At 38.7% G+C, this 26523-nt stretch overlaps 1 protein-coding gene across 1 annotated transcript in view; it reads right to left on the reverse strand.

Moving 5' to 3' along the window:
• Window positions 1–26523, reverse strand: part of SPAG9 (sperm associated antigen 9) — a 2484778-nt gene that overhangs the window by 1292557 nt on the left and 1165698 nt on the right. Inside the window, exon 6 of the mRNA XM_044084932.1 lies at window positions 10830–11028. Coding sequence (XP_043940867.1) covers window positions 10830–11028 — 199 coding nt within the window. The remainder of the gene's footprint in view (window positions 1–10829; window positions 11029–26523) is intronic.

Here is a 26523-nt window from a genome sequence, read left to right on the forward strand (position 1 = left end):
ATTAATGAATGTGAGAAAAAAATGTTATGTGGTCAGACAGATCATAATGCAAAAAAATGTGAAGTTAATGTAAAATATGTGGTAAGATGGTTAGAATGTGAGGTAGAAATACAAGAAAATAAAAAGAAAATGAAAATGAAATTATACAAGAAAAAGAGTTGGAAAAGAATGCTATAAAAGAACATACAACAAGAAAAAACATATAAATGGTATTTAAATTTAAAGAGAAAGAGAGATGAAGCAAGTGAAGAAGAGTGGCATATAGGAAAAGGCAAGCATAATTCCATAGGAGAGAGAGTCAGGGAAAGAAAAAGAAAATTAAAAAAATATATATGGTAAGAGAATAAAAAAGGCAAGGGATAAGATAATTATAATAACTGTTCTATAAAGCTGAACATATTAGTTCTGAACACGAACAGTATGAAGAATATTAAGAGAAAAATTAGTACTTTACAATAGTGTGCTGCAGTAGATGCACAATTAATACTATTAGAAGACATCAGAATGCGAACCGAAGAAAAGCTGCAAACAAAAACTTTGGTATGATACTGTTGGAATATAGGCAAAGAAACATGTTTAGGTACATGTATACTATACAAAGAAAAAGAATAGTTGTGTAAAATCTTACCATAACCACATAGGTCTTTCTCTTTTATATGCTGAAGTATTCATAACATGTGGAAGTCTGCCCCAGTTAACTCATACATCCGGCCAGTATATAAAAGTCTAAATGCTACTGTAAGGTAAGTGCAATGCCGCACATCACCTAGTGCACATCAGCCATACAGCGGACGTCAGCATGTACCAACCTCAGAACTGAATGCCGCAAAGTACCAGCCTGACCTTAGGTGATGAAAACATGTCACCAGAGGGTAGGCAAGCATCAGGGGAAGGCGGGGGCGAAAGTAATAGTACAGCATATAGAAGAGAAGGACATCTATGGTTATGGTAAGATTTTACACAACTATTCTATGTCCTTCTATTCATATGTTGCAATATTCATAACATGAGGGAGAGTGCCAAAGCTCATGCAGAGGTAGACTTGGGCGGAGGAGCAGAAGCATTTTCTACAAACCCATGCAGAATAGCTCTGGTAAAACCAGCCCTTGACCTAGAAATGACATCTAGTTTACAGTGTTTAGTGAATGTATCAACAGAAGACCAAGTAGCTGCCTCCAGGATGGAACAAGTGTCCAAGCCTTTAAAGAAGGCTCCATAAGAGGACACTGCCCTAGTGGAATGTGTCCTTACAGGAGAAGAAAGACTCTTTCCATTTGCTAAGTAACAGAAGGAAATAGCTTTAGAAATCCAAGAAGAGATGGTTTGCTTGGAAACAGGCAGACCCAAGGCCCTTGGGTGATATGAGACAAACAAGCATTCAAACTTACAGATAAAATTAGCTTTGTTCAGTTAGTATCGGAGTTGCCTGTGCACATCAAAAGTGTGAAGAATTCTCCTGTTGGAGGATTAAGGGGAGGGAAAAAAAGTTGGGAGGTTGATTGCTTGATTGACTGAGGGATAACTCATTATCCACCTTGGGCATAAAGGAGGGATTTGGTGCAAAGAGAGACCCTATTCCTGTGGAAGACTGTGAATGGGGAGGTAGACAATAGAGTTTGTAACTCAGAGACCCTTCTGGTAGAAGTAATTGCCACGCTAAGAAGAGTTTTCCAGGTGCAATGCAGGGAAGAGGAACTTGCTGGCTCAAATGGGGCCAGGGTAAGTTTCTCCAAAACAAAACTGGGATCCCAAGGAGGAGGAACCGGTTTCCTTGGTGGTCTAATGTGAAGGATGCCTTTTAGGAATGGTTTAACTTCCAACCTAGGAGCTAAAGTTAGACACAGCCAGACATGCAGAGATGGCAGAAAAATAGGCTTTAACTGAAGAGTAAGACAGCCCACTCTTCATCAATTCACACAGGACAAACTCACTGGGACATCTACTAACAGTGGTTGTGGATCCTTTTTTAGACAGCAGATGGAAAACCTATTCGATTTCAAAATATAGTAGTGGGTTTTCTGGCCTCCTGCAGAAGTCAAAGCATGTCCTCTGAAAAAAAGGTGTCTGAAGGGAATTAAAACCCTATCACACACAGCCAGGTTTAAAGTTGACATCTGTGGATGTACTAGCGTTCCCTTGTCCTGTGTGAGTAGGTCCATCCTGTGGGGTAACTAGTGGTGACTGCCCTTAGCTAAATGCAGAAGGAGGAACCAATGCTACCTTGGCCAAAAGGGGGTCCCACCAGCAAAATTTTTGGTTGTTCCCACTTTATTTTCAGTGGGACCTTATGGAGAAGTGGGAAGGGGGCAATGCATACAGAAATATCTCCTTCCAAAAAAAGAATAGGATGTCCACCTTCCATGCTAAGGGATGTGGGATCCTGACACAAAATTTGAGAAGTTGTCTGGTAGAAACAAAAATTATGATAGGTATATGTCAGTAAGGCATATGGTAATATTCAGTATAAAGTATTATGGGGAATTTTGCAAGCATACAGCATAAGTGAAACATTTTACAAGTAATTAAAATCAGTATACGAGAAGAATTATGTGAAATTTAATGAAAATGGTTGGATTAGGGAAAATTTGAAAATAGAGTGTGGTACAAAACAAGGATGTCCTGCAAGCAGCATGATCTTGGTATAATCATGAACAAGGTAGTAATGGAAATTAATAAAATGTCAAGTAAGGAATGATACAGAATGATGGAGAAGATTACACTGATTGTAGTAATTGCAAAAAATAACATTTGTATGGAAAAAAATTAATGAAAATTTGAGTACACAGTTGAAGAAAATTGGTTTAAGCATAAATAAACATAAAAGGAAAGGATTTGGGTAAGATGGCATTATAGAAGGTGTGGAATATAATGAAAAAAGTATAGATATTTTAACAATAGTATTTGGAAGGACAGAATACAGACATGAACAATGGGATAAAGTTATTGAAGGAACCAAAGAAATCACTACATTCTGGAATATCTACAGGTTTTCATACAAAAAGAAAACACAATAAACACCATAATAATAGGTAAAATAGCTTATATTGCAAATGTTTATATGATGCCAATGAAATATGAAAAAGAAATCATGCAGACATTTTTTTCATTAACTTGGGGGTCAAGACTAAACCCAGTTAAGAGGGGAATTTTATATATGAAAGATGAACAAGGAGGATTGTGGCTGACAAATCCAATTATATTTACAGAGGCTGCATGCAAAAAGTAATAAAAGGAATAATATAAAACAATACAGATTTGACAAACAATGTATTGTAAATGTAGAAAAATTTGGGAAGAAATGGAAATGAAAAAGTAGTAAAAGTGTTATTAATGAAGAAACGAAAGAGTTTTACAGTAAAACTGAACTGTGGAAATTAAAAAAAGAATGTGACAGAAAACAGAAAAAATGGTATGTTAACATTATATCCTTTTATTTGGTGGATCCATGGAAAGAGTTAGAAATGGATAAGAACAAAAGCAATAATGATGAGATACACAAGTTAACAAAAAAAATTAAAGAATACAATGATTTTTTGTGGAGGTTGTCCATAGGAAAATTACCAGTGGGGGCAAATATGCCATACAAGAGAAAACAGGACAGAATATGTAATAAATGTAAAGAATTGGAAATTACAAATCATGTTTTTTTTTTTTTTTTTTTTAATGTGGGAATTCAAAAACCGTGGACAGAAGTATGCAAACATGATTTATATAAAATTTATTTAAATTTTGAAATGTTAAACGTGGACATGATGGAGTATGGGTTTTATGGGACAAGATCCCAGAATAAATCTAAGAAAATAGACAGAATCTTATTCTATGTAACTGACTATATGGAGTGAAAAACTTAATGAAATCAGATATAATGGAAAATGGACATTGACAAAAATACTAGAAAACGTGGTTTTGGTTGTGGGTATAAGAGTAGGGGGAATACTTAAAATGGAAACATCAATGTAATGAATGACGTTAAAATATATAAATATGAATTGTGTGTATAAAATAAAAAAAACTACTGCGAGCTGATGCAGCTAGCGAGTACATGCGCACATCTGATTACTAGTGCAGTGGCAACTGGGAGGACACTGTGCTACCAAGATCATGGCAAAGGAGAGGAAGCATGGTGTGGCTGATACTTCACTGAGCAGCGCTGGTTTGGTTGATTTGAAGGTTTTGTTTTAACAGTGTTGGAGAAATTAAGCAAAGAAGTTTTTATTGTTACAACTGTCCAGTCAGGTGGATTCCCAGATGATTTGCTTAAGGATATGATTTTGCAAAGTGAGCTGGAGAATGGAGCAGACGTTTCGTAGGGAGAAATAATGGAAAAATCCAAAAGGAAGAGGCAGAAATCAATATTAGAGAATGGCAATGTGCAGATACACATTAAGAGATAAAGTCTTATTTGGACACTATGGAAGAAGGAACTAAACTGAAAGGTAGCATGACAAAAAAGCTTTATTATTAGAATAAAAGGGAAATAGGTATGATATCTGGGATAAAGTTATGATTCCACTGGGCATTGAAGCTCATGAGGTAAGGCTTCTCATACTAATTAACAGAAAGGCTTTTTGTGATATTTTTGAGACTGGACAGGGAATACATACATACAAATATTTCAAGCATGAGCATTAATGCTCTTCTAGCCTGCCAATATACCAAAATATTTGTTCCCATAATAATTGTCCAGGCTGTAATTAAAAATATCTAAACTAGTACTTACATTAATGTAACTTGGTAGTCTGTTCCATGCATAATGTGTTGTCTCAGAGAACCAATTTAGTACACTTCTCATTCCTACAGAACCTTCTACACAGGTTGTCTGATTATTCTCTACTTTTTGATAACATCAAACATTCCCAGAGATAGGTGTATTTAATTAGCCTATACACTTGAATAAGATCTCGTCTTGGATATCTATAAGAGAGAGTGTACAAGTTCAGATATTTTAGTCTTTCATAACTAAATTTTCACATCCATGGATGCCCTTGGTAGAGTTCCACTGTACTCTTTCCAGTTCACTCATACTTTTTTTCTTATAAGGTTTCCATAATGTTATTCCACACTCAAGTTTGGGTCCAACACAACTGACAATGACTTTATCATTTCTAATTTCCTATACTTTATAAATTTTCTTATACAACCTATAGTTCTGTAACTATCAATAATTGACCGATATGATTAGAAAAACTCAAAGCTGGATTTACCCATATACCCAGGTCCTTAAATTAATCTACAGTTTCAATCACTGTGTGCTGTAGTAAATATTCACCTTTCAATTTGTGTTTCTCGAATCTCATATGCTTAGTTTTTGATGCATTTATCAGCATATTATTCTCCTGTGCCCAAATGGTCAATTTAGTCAAGTTATTTTGCAGATCTGCCTTATCTATAACACATGTAATCAGTTTACCCAAGTTCAGGTCATCTGAATACAGACTGCAGAACACCTCAGATGATAGAGTTAGGTCTGAAAGATAGAATCTAAACAAGTAAGGGCCTAAGACACAGCCCTTTGGGGCACCCTGACTGTAACCATGAATTTCACCTGTCCAATTGCTGTATGATACTTGCCATGTCCTATTTGGAAATATGTTTGTGTGAATATGGAAAGAATAATAGCCCTAAACATTTACACTATTAAAGCATTTGAGAGAGAGAGTAAATAAATTAAAAGTGCAATTTTGCATGGACACTGATAAAATGATGTTGAAAAAACATTGAGGATGAATACATAGTAATGTTATGGACATTGTGAAAGTATATAGAAACAGAAGTTTATGAACTAGGGGATGGGAATGCACTGTGACATTAAATAGTAAATAAAAAAATGCTCACATTCATAGTATTGATGTTGAAGGAAACAGAGGTGTTGTAAAATATCGGGGCAGCCCAAGCCATGGTTTGTGAAAAAGAGGACATTTGACAGATAAATGTGATAATAGAAAATGTTTTTGTCTGGGGAAATGGGACATGATGCAAAAAGATGCAATTTAAAATGTTAAAAATGCAAACAGATTGGGCATTTATTGATCAATCATGAGAAAGAAAAATATTTAAATGTGCAAGCAAATTAACTGTATTAAAAGACTCAAAAGATGAAGTTATATTAAAAATGAAAATATCAAGGCAAATTTAGATGAAAACAGTAAGGAAAACTAAGTTTGAAATTAAATAATGAAGATTTGAGATGGAAAAAATTATACTAGCATAACAGTAAAGGATAAGAAAAGGAAAACTTAAAGGATTGAATGTGAAAGAAAGGAAAAAAGAAAATGAGTGACTATAAAGTAGTTAGCTTAAATGTGAATATTATGAATGATGTCAAACGAGTAATGGTGTATAAATGGTGTGAAACACTTAAAACAGATGCAACTGCCTTAACTGAGGGTGGCACAGTGGCATAGCGGATAGCATTGTCACCTCACACCAAGAATTTCTCTGGTTTAATTTTTGGGTGGGGTGCCTTCTGTGCAGAGTCTGCATGTCCTCCCTGTGATCATGTGGGTTTCTTCAGGTTCTCCAGTTTCCTCCCACATTCCAAAGACGTGCATTAAGTGGAGTGGACACTAAACTGGCCATAGGTCTATGTGTGAGTGCAACTGTGTGGTACAGAACAGCTGCAGCAGGGCTGGCCACCTGATGATGTGAACCCTGGCTCTAGATGACTGGATGGATGGATAGATAGATACAAGGTTTGTTCATAGGGAAAAGAGAGATTAAAAAAACACTATGGGGTAGAAAAATAGAATGGAATTTAGGTATGTAGCAATGTGTAGGGAATATAATCTTTAAAAATTAAAATGTATTTATTTTGTATTCCATGACAGTTAAAGCAGGGAAAATTTTGTAAATTGAAATTCCAATAAATGGAGGGTTACTATGAATAACCGTGATATACACATGCACAGATAGTAAAGAGAAGAATTGTTTGACATGGATAAGCCTTACCTTATAGTTAAATAGTATTACTATTTTCATAGTGATTTCAACTGTGATTTAAGAAAAGAAGCAGGGAAAATTAATGATGCTACAAAAATAAGGTACTATTATGTTAAGGGGTTTAAATGTAGGTAAAAAAGAAATTATGTATATAAAAAGGGAATTAAAAACAATTTTTTTATTTTCAGATGGGTTAGTGAAAAGAAAATTTGTAATTGTACATTTTTACATCATACTGCTGAGTAGGCTTTTTTTTTTTTTTAGATTATATGGTAGAGTAGGCTGTGTTCGGTACAGAAAAGCAATACATGGGAATATGAAAGGAATTAAATAACGACTTTAAAAAAGTAAAGCGCTAATGAAAAAAATCATGAAAGATCACTGAACTACTACAATTTATGAGACTTGGGCTGATTGCTATGGGACATATAAAAGAAAAGTTAAAATGAAAGAATGGAAAAAGTACCAATGGATATAAAGAAGAAAGGATATGGTAAAAAGACAGATTATTTGTGATTACTGATGGAAGACAAAAAGAGATCCATCAAGAAAATAAAGAATAGAAGGTTTATTAAAAAGGTAGACATTTTAGTACAAGGTAGAAAAAGGAGGAAGTTAACCCCTTACTTGGCAAAGGATGTAAAAAGAAATGTATGATAATGGAAGAGATTATAAATGAAAAAGTGTTCATGGAGCAAGAGAAAATAGAATAAATTATTAAGTTTACTGAGGAAATATATAAAAACAAGAATAAAATGCATTTAAAAGAAAGTGTGGGGTTGTGTGTGTTTTTTTTTTTTTTTTTTTACTAAAGAAGAGAATTATTATTAAAAAAATATTACTGATGAAAAAATGCAAGGAGTATAAACTAGTGTTTAGATAATTTTATAAAAAAAAATTAGTACAAATTAATAAAACAGCAAAGATTATGAATGAATGGGAAAAATGCTTTGGTGAAGAATAGTGTGTGTTTGTGAAGGAGTAATTAATCTAATCTCAAAGAAAGGAAAAAGAAATTGGATAACAGTAACACTAATGAATTCAGATTATAAAATTGTATTAAAAATTCAGATTAGAAACTAAATGGTGTAATGGAATTTATAGGATGAAAGGAAAAAGTAAAATGTTAATATTGATTACAGAAATAATATACTGTATAAAAGCAGGAAGAAAGGAAGTTAGATTGGTGGGTATGGATGTGGAAAAGGCATGGGATATTTTAAATAGACAATTATGGGATAATTTAGAGATTTGTGGAGTTAAGAATGAAATGTTAAGTTTATTGAGACAGATGTGTGATAAAAGTGTTAACAGAGTATTAATGGAAAAATTATTAGAGAAGTAGGTATATGAAAAGGGGCTAGACAAGGTTGTCCTAGGAATAGTTTAATCTTTGTGATGTGCATGAATGCAATTTCTACTGAAGCTGGTAGGAAATGAATGTCACAATTTGTTAGTATGAAGATGAAGTTAAGATGCCATTAATTACAGTATATGCTTGATGCAGTAGTAATTGTAAATATAACCTGGATGATCGAAATGATAAAACATAATTGACAAATTATTAGAAGAGGTGGGTTTGAAAATTAATAAAGAAAAAAGTAAGGGTTTGGGGAAAGTATAAAGAAATTGGGTATTTTTAATAATACTAATACAGAAATTCTTGGAATACAGTTTGGAAGTAATGGTTCAATTAAATTTCAGTCGGATATAGTGGGAAAAATAAGATGGATTTTAATTTTTTTGAAATCTTTTAATTTGAGTTTTAAAAAAGGTATATCGAACAAACTCATTTTAGGGAAATTAGGTTATGTAAATTCGGTGACAACATGTCTGGAAGAAATGAATTAGTGGCATTTTTTTAGGTTTATATGGGGTACAAGTTTGAACCCAGTTAAGAGGGGACTTATATACAATAAGGATGAAAATAAGAGATTTAGAATTAAATATCCTACTGTATTTCAGCTTCTTTTATTTTATATAAAAGTCTAAGTGGAAGAGAAAGAAGAGAAGTGATAGGCAAGTCAATATAAAATTATGTGGGATTAAGTGGCAATAAGAGAAAGTAAGTGTATCGAAAAGAGAAGACAGAAAAGTAAAAAAATAAGAAGTTATATAAATAACTTGGAGGATGATGGAGAAAGATGGTATGATCAAGTAAAATATTTAATGTTTATCCTTGTGAAAACAGAAAACATGAAAGAGGCTATTAAACAAAGGAAAACTATTTAAAGAATGGGAAGAAGGCCAGGGTTTTTTTATGGAGGTTAATGATTGAACAATTATCAGTGAAAGCAAAAATTATACAAAACAGTAGAATACAGGAACTGTTTAGACTGTGGAGAGTTAGAATCATTAGAACATTTTTTTTGGAGAACAGAAGGGTGAAGAAATTGGGAGAAATGTTTTTGTTAAAATGGGAAAGACTGGAATGGATTAAGTATTTGAAGACTGATAACATTTCTGGCTGGTTTAAAATGTTTTATGAATAATTAAACAGATAAAAATAATGGCATGTAAATATCAAATATGGCAAGCTAGAATAAAACATTTTTAATAAAAACTGCAAAGAAAAAAATCAGATAAGATTGAATATTTTATAAAATGTCATTTATTTTTAATGTGTTATTAGTAAAGGAAGGATTTTTTTATGTATTGGAGTATTTAATGAATATGTTTAAGAACTATGGAAAGGTATTTGATTTGATGGGTTAATAAAGAACCCCTATCCTTTTCAATAGGTGGGAACTTTTGCATCCACCTGAGTTACCACCAACTCAAGCATATGGGACCCCAGTTTAACATCTCATCCGAAGGATGACAAACTCTGGAGTTCTGTACCCCCCCCCCTTATGCAGCAATGGAGTTTCAGCAATAGATCTAACTGGTGTGGGAATCAAACCTATAGCCTTCTGCACTGACCTTGCGCCACTGACAACATAAATGTTACAGCACTTCTGGTCAAGTACCAAAAAATTTACTAATTATTATTTACTCTTTTCTCTATTAATAAATCTTGTAAGTTCTGTATTACCTTCTATAATTTACCAGTTATTTAATAACCAATAAATAGAAATCGTATCTACAAACATACCCAAAAATCAATAACCGTCCTTTAACTTTTAATTCTAACTCCATATTTGCTAACTTTCACTAAACTCGGAGAATAAAGACTTTCTATTGCTGGCAACATAGTCTGCCATTTTCTACATTTCTTTATATGGATAACACCTTACAGGAAATAACTTAATATTAACTTTTTCTACTAAAAAGGGAATCACATGGCAATCTGGAGGCTCTAATCAACTGACCTTTGGAATATTTTTCTCAAACTAGGAAGGTTGCTTCCAGTAAACAATTATATGCAGAGGTATCTTTCGTACAGGTTTTTCTCTCAAGCATTTCTAAGCATTAGAAAAGGAGACTTGAGGATTATCTGGATAAAAGCAAAATCTACATCTGACACATGAATATGAATAAACATGGTATCTACAAAATTAGAAATAGTGAGCAAAACCCTGAAGAGAGCTTCTTTTGATGGCCAAATGCTAGCTACCCAACATTTGGGAGATGGGGGGGGGGGGGGGATAGCCCATAGATATTTTAGGTGCAAAATGTCCTAATGTTCAATTCTCGTAGTATTAGTCATTACCAAAGGTGGACCATATCTTCACAAACGTACTGGTGTCTTAATTTACGATATATTTTTATACTCTTAAAATAAATAAGTAAAATTACGTATGAAAAGCTCAACTGCAGGATCAGACCAGAACCACAATAAGACCTGTTAAAAGTATTTGAAACACACACAAACAGATAGCAATCTAAAAAAACTAATGAGAAAGAGAGAGACTCATGCAAGTATATTTTTTGCTCACCCTTTACCTTACCTACAGATACTGTTCTTGTTTCCTGAGTAACTTGGACTTCAGTGTTCTTGCTAAAGTCTACTGTCTTCTTTAATGCATTTCCATTTTGTCCTCCTTTATCTTTTATAGTATCAACAGAAGCTATAGCAATGTCTGACACAGCTGCTGACCCCGGGGTTCCCAGTTTAGAGCTCCCTTGACTGACATCTGACAGTTCATCCTAAAACATTAAGAAAAACATTGCAGATAAAAATTACATAAAAAATTAACAGTTAGCCATGTTTATTTAGAATTAAACAATGAAAAAAATTCTTTAATGACCTATCATTTATGTCCAAATAGCACCAAAAGTATTGCATTACAAATACACTGACAGATTTACTTTAATAAGTTTTGAGATACTTAAAGACCAACAAGGGCTCACAAGTGCTTGTCCAGCACTGATATGAAATACTTGATTTAGAACAGTACTACATTACTGTCAGTGAAGCCAGTAGCGACAACTTTTCAACAATGATGGGGTGGATTGAGAGTGTTCAGGCAACATATTATGGAGCTGGCAATAACCATGGGTAAACTAGAGACATCAGCATATGTCCACAGGCAAGTTCATGAAACTAGGGTAGCCTTTAACTGTTTCAACAATCTGAATCAATTCACTACATCACTGTAAAGTGCACAAATACATGTTAAAAAAAAAAAAAAAAGTACTGCAAATGACGAAGCCACCACAAACACACTTTCAGGTTACATTATTCTAATTAGCATAATGTGCATATCAAGGCAAAACACTAATTTAATCAATGAAGAAATGGTACTTCTACCTTAAATTCATTTGCTGTTTTTTATATTAACAACATTTTATTTTTATGTTATACCAAGGGATCAGTCACTGAGCATGCTTAGAGATTTGAACATTTCAAGACTAAAGCTACCCAAGCAAGTGCTCCTCTTCCAAATTTACCAGTTTGTATTTGGATATTTGTGGGAGGGCAGGAAAAAATGCATATGGCATAAAGTTGTGCACGTATTAGTTAAAGTGTGTGTGTGTGTGTGTGTGTGTGTGTGTAACCACATGGGTGTGATAGTTGACTGGTAGCTATTTTACTCATTGACTAGTTAAATGAACCAGTTCATGGGGCCTTTTATGTCACTCTAAACATAAAATGCAATGAATCACATCTTTGATGTCTATACATTGTGTTGTAAGGCTGTGTTCCATGTTCATTTAGACAAAAGCACAGCAAACAGTAGCAACTCCAGCATACAAGTACAACAGTCAGCAATGGTTAAGAAGCAGAAGAAATCAGTCAAAATATCATGCAAATGACACTGTGGGGGGGGGGGGTGAAAAATTAAGTAAGGTACTTTATGTTTCACAATTTTGTTTAATGAAAACACTTCAAAAGCATAGCCTCCAACTTTAATGGTCACACAGTACAAGAGTCAAAAGTCCGTAATAACTTTTTCAGAATAAAATTTACAATGAAAGGAACGTCATTAGCAGCAAAGCATTACAACCACCAACAAAAAACATATGTATGAAAAAGGAGTATCAAAGGACATTTTCATGGGCATTTATCACAATGAATCAATATGCAATAAGCATATCTGTAATAATTATAAGGGAAAATAAACTTTTATCTCTGCTAAGCTTCAGTGGTGTAGAAAGAGAAAACTCTGACCTTGGCCCAGGTGGCCCAAGATCAATTAGTGACTTGGATGACTGACAGCTGGCAGGGGAAGAATGGGGGTTCCTATCTTGTGTGGGTGTGTGCATATGCACGGGCATGTTGGGGAGGGGCAGCCATGTACTATTAAAGTCCCTCAGAGGACAAGCTGGTATGCAAACATGTGTCAGGGATGCGGGTGATAAACTCTCCAGAATACCATTAAGAGGTAGCCTTCATGGTTGGTGTGTAGAAGTATGCATTTATGTGGACAAGAAGCTTCAGACCTCCTCAGTGATATGGACTGCTCACCCTTCAACATAGGAGGGTGGAGTTAAGCCCATTAGACAAAAAAATGTCTCCAAAGCCAGGATGCTGACAACACATGAAAAAGCCCTCACAGCTGTCTGAATGATGCCTGTCCCCTAGATAGCTCTCAACTCATGATTGGGTGGTAAGGGGAAAAAAATTCACTTGGCCATTCGCGAAAAAAAACTAAAATACAACCATAAACAGGTGAGGGGATTTGCCCCCCCCCCCCAACTAAATATACCAGCTCCGAGATCACACTATAGTGATAGAAAGGCCAACTCCAGGTAGTTGGCCAACTACCTCCTTGCCCTATGACAAATGCATCAAAACGCTCAAATGCATTTCGATGCATTTGTGTCACTCTCTTTGCATTTGCACAGAAGCACTTTCGTGCTTCTAATATAGACCCCTGTCCCTACTCCTTTTAATAAGTGGTGTGGGATATTCTGCATCCAACTTAGCTTGCATAAACTCAGAGAGATGGGGCCTCTGTTAAACATTAAACCTACAAACACCAGACCACCCAGTGAGAATAAGTACATGCCTCTGTTTAATGTCTCATCCAAAGGATGAGAATGTACAGAATATGCTGCACTAAGAAGCACCAATACTATCAATTACTGAAATAAGTAAACAAAAAAAAAATGGTGTCAAAGTGAAGTTATTTTGTCATTTACTACTCAGAAGCTTATGAACTGGCATATTTCAGCGAACTGTACCTGCATACGCACAAGTCAAGGTCAGTATTTTGAAGCTAAGATGGACTTAATCAGATGAATAAAAGCAGTGCAATTTTCATGTATTACTTAATACAAATTTGTATGGAACTATCTCAAGAGAAATGTGATTGCTTAATATTTTAGAACAAATAAAACAATTAACAGTGCAAAAGTAGCTTTGTTTAGTAACAGTTTTTTTTTTTTTTTTTAAATAAAAGGATTTCCAATAAGGTATGAAAAAATACAACTTATTTTACCTTACAATATGGACAAAAAACGTATCCCAAGTCTTTCTGGACATCAGTTAACCACCTCCTAAACCATGCAAAAATCACCCAACTTAACCCTGTGTCCAATGACTGACTATAGCAAACTTCAACAACACAGCTGCCTCCCTCCTTCATAATCTAGTAAACCCTTATTCAATCCCACTCCAATCTAACGGATTCTACTACTTTTCTCCTTATCACAATCATCAAAAAATCCTCATTAAGCTTAAACCAGCCATTTAAGCAGCTAACAATCTTTCAGACAAATTCATTAAACTAGCCACAGATGCTCAAGCCATCTGTCTCCATACTCGTCAACAGCCCCAAAACGAATCCCAAGTTCCCAAAATCTGGAAACAAATTTACACATATTACATCTATATAAAGGTGGCAAATTTAACGCTCTTGGTAACTTTGGGCCAACCTGCCATAATACCTCCACTGTCAAAGATAAGATGATGTGTTCACTCAATTACTACAGTAACCATTAGATAAAAGCTTATTCTCTGGCTCCCAACATGGATTTCACCCTAACCACTGCACAACCGTGTGACGTTTCCAGGGCGCAAATACTGCATCCTTTGCCCCATGCAGAGATGCCCTAAGGTTTCTCATTTTTCTCCTGATCCAGTTTGAAGATTTCGGAAGATAAAGCAAAACAGCAAAGGTTCAGACCACAGGATATTTCACAAGTCCAAGACTCACTGGACCAGACTGGAAACTTGAAGGGAATTCTTCTACATTCACATTGGTATCAAAAACAAGGATCTCTGCATCCTAAGAATCGCCTTCCTAGACTAAGGAAAGGGAAATCATCCTTTACCACTAGTTGTTAGGTTTGATAATTAATAAAACAAAAGCATGTATCATGATACTGTTCACATGCTAGTGTCCATATCTGGCCATGATGTGTATGCATGGGGCTTGAGACTGGCATTAAAAACATGTTCACAATGGTACAATCCCATACCCATATCAAATAATGAGCAAAATATCCAAGTCTAAAAGTCAAAGCCATTCCCAGCTTTAGCTTGTCAGTCTAGCTTCCCCAAAAGTTGCTTCCCCAAAGTTATGCATGAACTTTTAAGTGAGTCTACTTTAAAGATGTATATGGCTAGGTATCAACATGTAATTGCTTGCTCAATTTTTCTATGTTCCTAAATACACAGCCCGAACAACAAGCTTTCACTGGAAGCCTCAGTGGACTGCATCATATGAGATGTACAGGTATGGTCCTCAGTATGCTTGAAGGTAGAATTGGAGGACATCCGCATGGCTTTCAAGTAGGCAACAAAATCAAGAAGGTTTACAATTTTTGCTTGGATGTGTCTGCATGGGTATTTTATACCCAGAGCTGTCAAGAGAATTTTTTCTCAGGTAGTCCGCAATTGCTGGAGGTAAAATGGGGGAGAAAGAGAGAGACAAAGGTAACCTGAACCATCTTTTGGGAAGTATGACCAGTTGGCAGATTTTTGAAAATTCCCTACAAATACCTCCCATCTGAAGTGGTGGGAAAGAAATGCCTGTAACTAAGGAAATTACTCATTTGAGCTAGGGCACAGAATATAAATTATATTGACATAGTAAGCCCCTTACTAAGTTTAATGCTATTGGCTGGCAAAAACAGAAATAAATATCTAAATGAACTGTAAATGTACTGAATATTGTAAAAGAAATTTAAAAAAAAAACTAGAAATAGGCTTTTTAGGAAAGGGAAGGAGCAAATTACATAGAACTAAAGGGAATTTATGGGCAAAATACATGCAGAATAATGTTCAGGAGGAGAGGTAAGGCTTAAGAAAAGGCAAAAATTGATCAATTTATGTAATGCTGGAGTGACAGACAGCTGTTAAATCAAGAAAACATATGTAATATATAATGTAGGTAAATGAAAACAATATGATTTTCATTTCTATTAATGAATGCATGTCCACGTGCTAAGTGATATCTTAATAACGGTGTTAAAAAAAGATGTCTGAATGTGAGAAAGTATACATAGACCTGAAATGAGTCCCCCACCAAATGGAGGCCGACACTGTGCATCCCACTCCCCTCTTGTTAGATCACGGACCTGTGTGAAATCACCCCTTCCCTAATCAAGGAGAAGCTCATCATTTGAAGAAGGTTTGCTAAGGAACAGACTTAAGAAAAGGTTTAAACAGATGCCTGAGCTATAAAATCTGTAACGACCCTGGGTAACCTTTCTCACTCACCTCTTCCCCCCTTTTTCTCTTCACCTGCTTTTCTTCATCATTTCCAGCTTACTTTACTTTTTCCTCCTACTAAATCTCTCTCTCCTCTTCTTTCATTCATTCATCTCTCTTTAACTTAAATACTGATGTCACACAATTGAATAACACACCTTAACCTTTATTTTTTATTCTAACCTATAATTCTTATCTCTGATTAGAAATCAATTAATATAATTAACCTATTACATTGTTTCATTTTTTTTTTTTTTTTTTTTATTTATTTTTTTTTTTTTTTTTTTATTATTTTTGTTTTATTAAGTAGTAGTTAGTTAAGTATAGTTTAGTGGAGCTTTTTTCCTCGGGCCTCCACTGAATTAAATCTGGGTTGACAAAGACCAGGGTCACAATGACCACCCTACCATTCCCTGCATTAAACACTCTCCACAGCTGCCATTGTCCTTAAGATGATGTAAACCCTCCACATTCTCTGCGTTTCCTGTGGCTGAACTAAAGCAGTGGTATCTCTCACAAAACTCCCCAATCTGCTCCTTTACCAAACAGCTGTGGCAATGCTGGTACAAACCATGTTTACCAACAGAGTGACTGAAAAAATATAAAGGAAATGTTAGCATTTTAATGAATCTTTCCTACATTATACAAGGAACAGAAAAATATTAGAAAGCTTAGATGATGGATCTGCCTTCCTAGTGTTACACATACGACCTCAATGTACTATCTGGAGTTAAAAGCATGTGCCACCAGCACCACCAGTACAACAGCTAGAAACAGTATAACATCCTACTCGGGATAAGAGAAGAGGAACTGCCAACGTTACCCGATGCAAAATGCCTCCTACATCTGGAAAAAAAAAAATGGGTATCTAGCAAAAGGGTCCTTACAATATCAAAAGGTCTATGACAGGACCAGTTTTTCCAATCACACTTCAGTAACATCCCATATACACAGATATCCTTCAACCAATAACAGCGTGTATTCTAATGCGATGTGCCAGCTACATAAGCATATGCATCCCTTTAGCCTGCCAGTTTAATCCATGCCACTAGAGGGTACCCTAATGTTAATCTTGGGAAAAACAGCATGATAAAATGTTTGCGGCACAGAAGGTAGCTAACCCTATACTAACTGCATTGGCACCTAAGGGATTTCCTACCATTTTCATCTGAAACAAACTTCTGGGGACCACTCCTGCATTTTCCATCACGCCAAGCACTTGTAACTCAGGACAGTAAAGGACTTCTTCCCGACAGATTTATCTAACTCAGACTGGGACACGGACAACCAAGCCTATCCTAAACACATCTACCTCCCCAATTATGACAGAGAATGAAGGCAACATTTTATTTTGGATCCTTCTTGATGGGGTCATCCGTGAGGACACAACCACTTGAAAGTACATTTTAGAAAATTAGGGGGTCATTTTCTGCTAAAGGGAAGGTACACTCGGCTGTCACGTACAGAACAACCAAGGCTTTCAATCCACCCAGTAACCAAAATTCTTAAAAGCTGATGGGAAACACAGAGTTCTGGTAAGAAGGAATATGGAAAACCTATAGCTAAAAATCTCTATTCCAAGTCAAGGTTCCAAATTATAAGTGGTTTGCATAAATGATTAGAGTGGGTCCAACTCAGCTATTGGAAAACCACATTTCAGTGGAGTTCTTTATGACTTCATTCTTGCAGAGGATGTCACTGCTCTGGAACAGATTTCTCATCCTCATAAAACGAAGTTCATCCCTATCCATATTTAAGTGCAACTTAGATTGATGGATGGGAAACAGAAAATTTTCCCCAGATCTGCCCCATGTACTACTAATAGACAGAGGCAGCTCCTAAATGCTTTATCCCATGCATGGGCTCCCTCAAATTATCTATGGTATGATCCCAGTTATTCTCATTGGGGGTAATATACAATTAATGACCTTGGGATGCACAAAACCAATCTATAACCAAACAGGAAGGGCTATTTCAAGCATAAGCCAGGAAACTGGTTGGGGCTTAAAATGGCTCACAAGGGCAGCTAGCCTAGTACTTTCCTATGCACCTATGATCCCTTTGGACGTTTAATCTGGAGTTTAGTTTGAAGCTCTGAAGGGGATAAATCGATACTAACACCACTTGATGGTAATGTGCTTGACTCTGCCTTCTTTGGCTTAACAGACCTTTGGCTTTCAGAAGCTATGAAGTCCCCAGGCAAAGTGTGAGGCACTTATAGTGAGAGGTTCAAAACTTTAGGGAGTTACAAATGGCAACCATTAATTGATCTGCACCTGCTGCCATCCACCACCGAGTTGTCTAATGGATATGAAACCCAATAATTTTAGCCCCAAGACTTTAAAAAAGAAATAGTAAATTCTAATAATGTCTGTTTTGGGGAGAGGCTTTACCCACAAATTCATAAATATTGACCATGAAAACAATTGTACCTGGGAATATGTGTAATTTTATGAAATACCACAGTCTTGGAGTTGGTATATATTTATCCATTCACACTTAAATTTTCAGTGTTACAATAAAGAATAGTTGTGAAAATCTTACCATAACAATAGAGTACTTTCTCTTCCATGTTGCAGTATTCCAAACTCTTGGGTTATCCTCTTCTTGCTACCCGAATGTCCGGCTGGTATACTAAAGCTCGTAGTCGCTCGTTAGGTATGTGGGATGTCTGACGTTGGCCTAGGGAGTGTGGGCCATAAAAGCGACATCTGCACATACCTCTCCTCAGAACTGAATGCCCCAGTTGGACCTCAGTCCCAGGATAGCTGTGCAAGTCCTGTGCCATCCAGAAGGAACAGTTTAGACAGAAAAAGGGGGAAGGAGGGAGGGAATTAATACTGCAACATGGAAGAGGAGGACATCTATGGTTATGGTAAGATTTTACACAACTATTCTATATCCTTCTATTCTCATGTTGCAGAATTCCAAACTCTTGGGTGAGTGCCAAAGCTCACGGGGAAAACGGGGTGGTGGTATGGAACTGTTCTCTATGAAGCCATGAAGAATTGCCTTTGCAAACCTCACTCTGGATCTGGAGATGTGATCCAACTTGTAGTAGTGTTTGGTGAAGGTATGGACAGATGTCCATGTAGCTGCCTCCAGAATGGATGCAGTGTCCAGTCCTTTGAAGAAGGCCCCTGATGAAGCCATGGCTCTAGTGGAGTGGGGCTTAATTTTTGACTTGAGTCGTTTCCCATAGAATATGTAGCAGAAGGAAATAGCCGTGAAAATCCAAGCAGAAATGGTCTGTTTCATCACCTTTTTTCCCAGAACTTTGGGGTGAAAGGGACAAATAGTTGATCTGATTTCCTAATGGTCTTAGTCTTGTCAAGGTAAAATCTCAGTTGTCTGTAACCATCAAGGGAATGCAAGACTCTCACTGTCATTTTCAGGGTGAGAAAAAAAGGTAGGTAAGTGGATACCCAGACTACCACCTTGGGCATAAAGGAGGGGTTAGTTCTCAGGGTTACTCTAACCTTGTGGAAAATGAGGAAGGGAGGAGTTGCCATGAGGGCCTGGAGCTCTGACACTCTTCTGGCTGATGTGAGGGCCAGAAGGAGTACAGCTTTCCAGGTACTATGTTTCAGGGATGCCTTAGAACTTTGTTCAAAGGGTGCAACAGTGAGTGTCTCAAACATCATTTAGATCTCATGGAGGTGGAATCGGCCTCCTGGGGGGCCTTAGGTGTAGTAGTCGCTTAAGGAATAACTTTGGAGGGAAATAAAAAGCTACAGGGGGACCAAGAGGCAGACAGACCAAAATAGCAGCAAGGTGTGCTTTAACAGAGGAATATGCCAACCCTGCTTCCAAGAGTTCACACAGATAGGACAGCACAAAGAGGACCTTACTTTGAAATAGATCTAGCTGTCTTTGTGGACACCACATGGAGAATCTCTTCCATTTGGACAAATAAGATCTCCTAGTGTTAGGTTTCCTGGCCTCCTGCAGGACTGCTAACACGTCCTCAGTGTAAATGTGCCTAGAAGGGATATCACCCACAGGGTTAGATCCAGAGATTCCAAATGGGGATGAATTCGGGATCCCTTATCCTGTGTGAGAAGGTCCACTCTGAGATAACTTGTGATGACTGCCCCTGACTAAATGCAGAAGGAGGGGGGGACCAATGCTGTCTTGGCCAAAGGGAGTCACCAGCAAGATTTTTGGTTTGCCCTGCTGCATCTTCAGCAGGACCTTTTGAAGTAATGGGAAGGGGGAATGCATATAGAAACATCACCCTCCATGAGATTTAAAAAGCATCTGTTGCCAATGCTAATGGACTGGGAAGCTTGGTGCAACACAGTGGTAACTGTCTGTTCAGAGGGGAGGCAAACCAATCTATTTGTGGTGTACCCCACCTGTGGGCAATGTCCAGAAACACATCCCTGTGAAGCATCCATTTGTGGGATTATGACATGGACCTGCTCAAGTTGCCTGCCCGGATGTTCTGAGCTGAAGGGATGTAGACTGCCTACTAGGAGACTCAGTGTTGGGCTACCAGGCCCCAGGCTTGGAGAGCATGTCTTCAAAGCAAATAAGACTTGGTTCCTCCCTGTTTGTTCACATACCAGAGAACTGTAGTGTTGTCTGTGAACAATTTCAGGGGACCTTGTTTTAGAGCACAAAGGAAGGCTGTCAGGGCAGAAAGGATAGCTCCCATTTCCTAATTTTGATGTGTCCCCATTGTAAAGGTGTGTGGCCAGGTAGCCTGCACTTTCTGGCTATCCAAATTAGCCCCTCACCTCGCCCAAAGTAGCCCCCCAGCCTAGATATGAGGCATTTGTGTACATTTCCTGGACTGGTATAAGGGGTTGTAATGGAAGTCCTGGGTTGAGTGTGACTTGGTTCAACCACCACAGAATCTCCTTCCTTAGGCAAAGAAGGACGAAAGGGGATGCCGAAGTCCACGGGATGTGAGTGTTGGGTCCATGTGGACTTTAGGTACCACTGTAATTTCCTCATGTGGAGTCTTGCCAGAGGCAGCATGGGTATAGTGGAAGACATATGACCTAGTAGTCTGAGAAATTGTCTAGCTGTCAAAGCAGTGGCTTTGAGTACGCAGGCCAGATACTGCCTCAGGTTTTCCACTTTTTGGGGTAGAAGGAATGCTCTCATGACATCTGTCCTTATCCTGCAGCCTAGGAAAACTTGGTCCTGGGAAGGACTCAGGTTGGACTTGGGGAAGTTTATGTTGAATCCCAGTGTCTGCAGGACTGAGATGACTTGGTGGAGTTGAGTCTGTAGGAATCTGGAGCATTCTGCCCGAATCAGGAGGTCATCCAAGTATGGGAAAATTTGAATACCTTGGACCATGCAATAAGCAACGACTGGAGCCAGAGGCTTGGTGAACACCTTTTGAACTGTAGTCTCTCCAAAGTGCAAGGCAGAGAACTAAAAATGTAAGGAACCAACAAGCAAAGCGTAAATACTTCCTGTAGTTGGACCTTATAGGCATATGGAGGTAGGCATGCTTTACGTCCAAGGTGGCTAAAAATCCCTGAGGTGTCACTAAAGGAAAAAGGGTCTAAACAGTAAGCAAATGAAAGGCGGGTACCTGTAAGAAAAGACTGAGGTGAGAGATCCAGGATAGGACTCCAAGCTCCATCCTTCCTGGGAACTAGGAAGAGTCGGGAACAGAATCCCTTTCCTTGTTCTGCCAGTGGAATTGGCTGTATGGTTCCTTGCAAAAGGAGGCTGTCTATGACTGGCTGGAAAAGTGGAAGGTGATCTTTGGGTGGCTGGGGATCCCCCCTGGGAGAAGGGGAAATGATCCAGGTCATAAAGTAACCCTTTTCAATGAAGGAAGGGACCCACCTGTCTGAGGCAACGTTTTACCAAACTGGAAGACCGTGAGAGAGCCTTAGAGATGGAAGAATGGAGTCTGGGGGGTGGCAGTGAAGGCAGGTAATCACAGGCTACCTGTCCTGAAAGGGAGGTTTCTGGGCAGGAGTTTGAGCAGGCTTAGAAGGAGTCTGCTGTTTACTCGTGCCTTTTCTTGTCCTGACATGGGGAGCTGGGGCAATGTCTCCCCTCATGAATTGGGTCTTTGAGGGATAGTTCCTGTGAAATTTGGGTATAGAGGAGATGAACAGGCATTTTAAATCCTGCTGTTCCTTCCCTTTTTGCTGAAGGGCCTTAAATAGCTCAGCCACTTTAGATCAAAAAAGGGCAGAGTTAGCCAGGGGTGCATCCAGCAATTTGGCCTTAATATCAGCAGGTAAGGGTTGTAGTCTTAATCGTGAATATTTTCTAAGGACTGAACCTGAGGCTGAAGATATCTTCTAAGGACTGAAGCTGAGGCTGCTGACCTGGCAGAAGCTTCTGCAACATCACAATGTCATCTAATTGAAGGTCTAGTAACTTTAGAAGACAGGGAAATCTGACTGGAGATTTGAGCCTTGTTAGGGGAGTCAGGAAGGTCAGCTAAAACCTTGGTGGCCTGGGTCAAAAAAAAAAAAAAAAAACAAGGCATAGTTCAAGATGTGTGTCTGGTAATTCACTCCCCTAAAGGCCAGGGTAGAAGTACTATATACCTTCTTACCAAGGCACTCCATGGCCTTACTGTCCTTGTCTGTAGGAAGGACAGAGATAGAGGAAAGTAGCTTAGATGACTTGTCTGCTGAAACAGACAGTGGCAGGGTCAACAACAGGGCATTTTATCAAAAATGTTGCGCCTTTAAGGACTTTGTAAAATCTCTCAGGCCTTGTAGGGGCAGGTGGTTATGCATCAGGATTGAGACAGGCAGCTTTAAAAGCATCCAAGAAAGCTGGTAACACTGGAGGAAATGGAGAAGGAGCGGGGCTTTCCATCTGCAGAAGCTTATATTTGTTTTGTCCTCTGACATTTCAGAAGAGTCCCAGTGAAAATGTGTTCTCATTTTAGAAGTGGTCTTCCCAGAGGTGAGGTCCTCTCCTGGGGAGTCAGCCTCAGCAGATTCATCCTCTGGGGAAGCATACCCAAGAGATGGCATCTGAGAGACATAGGAGAGAGAATACCCTGAAGAGTAGTGAGAGTCCCCTTCAGCTTCAGGTTGGATAATTTTCTCAGCCTGAGGTCTGGGACTAATTAGAGGACCAGCCTGTGGGGAAACAGGCATATCAGGCCTTAGGGCCATAAAAGCATTAAACAGACTCTGTGAAAAAGCCTGCCAATCAGGCTGGCTTTCAGCAGTAAGGGAAAGATGTTTTGTGTTTCTTTTTAAGTGAAGGCCTAGAAGGTGTAGGCCCTAAGTGGAAGTCTGGGCAGCCGTAAGAACCTGAGATTCCTCTTCATCGTTTTTAGGCGACATCTGCAAGCCCTCCCCAGATGTACCTTCTGCCCTATGTTCTGTGGCCTCATGAAGGGTACCCACTACACCTGTAATGGCAGACTCTGAACGTTCCTCCAGGCGAACATCAGCCACAGGCGGGACATCTGGTGGAGGAGGAGCAGCAGCAAATTCGGGCCTGGAAACCCTGGCCTTGTTTTTAGGTGGTTCTATGGGCTGACCGGACAACCCCTCCACCCCTAACGCTAAGCATTTAAGACGCCGATTCTCTATGTAAATGTTCAAAGCATGCAGACGACTGTGGAGTGTTTTAGGGACGAAGGTCTGACAGATCATGCAAGTAAGATGGTCATGGGTAGGCTCTAGACAGAAAAGGCAGATATGGTGGGCATCCCTTATGGGGGATCTGACGACTGCACCTGCACTTTCTCTTCCTGGATGACATGTAATCTAAACAGACATGCAGTAACAAAGGAATCAGAAACAGCCTCAATGGGGTACTTACCTTAGAAACTTGATCTGACAGCAAAGACAGCATGAAGCACTGATATTTGAATGGTGACAGAAGTTTTGAGGAAAGGTAATTACAGACGTCACTTTTACAGCTCATGCTCCCTGGGCAAACATCAGATGTCCCACGTACCTAGCAGTGACTACAAGCTTTTGTATACTGGCCAGACATTTTGAGTAGCAAGCAGAGGATAACCCAAGAGTTTTGAATACTGCAACATGAGAATACAAGATCTGCAATTATGATCCTCAGGATTTCAATAGACACCCACTGTCTGGATTCAAGTTGTGTTATAGGACAGCAGGTAAAAAAACTTCCTCTAAACCGTCACAATGTTGCTCCTACTAGCTTCATAGATAAGACTAGGCTTTCTAGTAGCCTGGCCAAAGTACTATTACAAAGGAAGCAGGCCTACAACTCCAGTGTCTTCAGCAAGTTCTTGCAGTCATGCAATTTCTGTGCCATCTGGCTGAACAAACACTTGAGGAATTTTCTACCCAGTTCTCCCCAGAAAATATCTTTAGGGGGAACAGGTGAGGCTAAACTTCTAAACTAAGGACTGATGATCAACAAACTAGTCAAGCAGGGGATACTGTAGTCCAGGGATCCACAAAAGTTATTCTGGGGATTTGGACTTCTGAAGGTAGCTATACCCAGTTATGGATAACCTTGGATTCCCCACATCCTGAGATAGGCAAACACTGTTATATGGTGAACACACAAAACCAAATCTTTTCTGATGTCTGCTACAAAACAGGAAAAAAAACTCTGCTCCTTGTGGAGAAGTTGATGTAAAGAATCTTTCATTTCCAGGTCACCAACACAGCCAGCCAACTTGAAGTAGTAGGGAGAGAAGGCCTGCAGGTTTATCATGCATTTCTATACACTAAGCAATCTGTTTACCCAAGACCATCCTTCGGTATTAGGAGGAGTTATTAAAAATCCTGCCCCCTTTTCTGATGGTGGAGCCCTTATTTAATACAATGCTTGAAGGCAGAAGACAATAAGCCCAGCAATTTAAATCTTTAAATACATTCAGCATTTTATGCTCCATTTTCCCATCTTCTCCCAACTCCTCTCCACCAGCGACACACACTCTAATGTCTCCATGAATTTCTATCCACAGCCCTCTTCATGAAGAGATATACAGGTCCATGGATCAGATGACCCCTACTCCAACCAACTACTTAAGTCCCCTCCTCTACCCACACACACACAAGCACACCAAACAGCAATTCACACAACACACACACACACACACACCTAAAATCTTATATCTAACCCTACACTAAACTGTACATACACCACTAACTATCCACTTACCTTAACCCAAACCCTAACCCTAAGGTCTGTCACTATCACACTCTCACCTCACCAGTGCCCTAACCCACTTACCCCGCCCCAACCCTCACGTCCACACAATCGCACACTCACCTCAACCCTCACGTCCACACAATCGCACACTTACCTGACCCGTGCCCTAATCCTAACTCACCTAACCTGCCCTAACCCACACGTCCACACAATTGCACACATACCTAACCTGCGCCCAATCGCCCACTTACATGAACCTGACCCATAACTTTCCACCACAGCTCTGAAAATAGCGAAGCGACAAACAGACAACCGAATTATTTCACCAGGAAAAATTTTGGTTTTCTGTAGCTTTGCTATTTTCAGCATTTGCTGAATAGGGGTTGATATTAGAACATTCAAAGTTGTGAAACTTCGATGTTCTACAATAGACCCGGTCATGCCTGTCAGGTGAGACAAGATGTCTGGAGTTGGTTCCAGAATCCAACGTTCGAGAAGCGAGGCCAAAGGTAGGGGAACCAAATTTGTTGAGGCCAGTAAGGTGCAACGAGGATGACTTTGCTCTTCAACATGACAGCTTTCCTAAGGAATTTCAGAATTAGTGGATTTGGTGGATAAGTGTAACGTAAACTGGGGGAGGCCAGTCAAGAAGTACAGCATCACTTGGCGATTCTCCCTGTGGGGGATTACAGCAAATTAGCTGCTGCATTTGTTGTTTAGGGGAGATGCAAAAAGACTGCACCAAGGCTGCCCCCACCGGCAGAAAATCATTTCCATTAGGTTCTTGCTGAGACACTACTCGTGAGGTAGAAGAATGTACCTGCTCAGCTTATCTGCTACCACAATGGACTTCCACGGAATGTTCATTGCTATAAGAAAGCAGATGGATGAGATCGTCCATTGCCACACCCTGAGCGCTTCTCGACACAAGGGATAAGATCTGGTCCCTCCTTGTTTGTTGATGTACCAAACTAATGACACTGTCCATTTGAATTGCAATTCTCCCTGAGGCGAAAGCATCTTGAAGGGCCTACAACACTAAAAGCACTGTTCTCATTTCTAGGATATTGATATACAATGTTGGCCTCTTTGGGGGAACAATGCCTTGGACCATTTTCCCCAGATAATGCCCCCCCCCACTTCAACTGGGAAGCATCCGTGGTCATTATGGCCTTGGGGGGGGAATGAATGGATGGCCTTGTAAAACCTGATCCGACTGAATCCACCACCTGAGATCTCTTTTGCATGTCTGGGCGATTCGTATTGGAGTCGACATGGGTTGGTAGACTATCAACCACTGTATTGCTAACATACACTGTAAAATCCTCCAGTAATATCTGGCTAATGGTGCTACAGTTATAGCCACTGCCACTTAACTCACAGCTTGAAGAACCAAATGGACTGAAATCTTGGTACTGTAGATCATCTTTCTGACCTGTGATCTTATT

Source organism: Protopterus annectens, chromosome 10.part0, assembly GCF_019279795.1.
Source record: "Protopterus annectens isolate FY-2018-M chromosome 10.part0, PAN1.0, whole genome shotgun sequence".
NCBI classification, from domain to species: Eukaryota; Metazoa; Chordata; order Ceratodontiformes; family Protopteridae; genus Protopterus; species Protopterus annectens.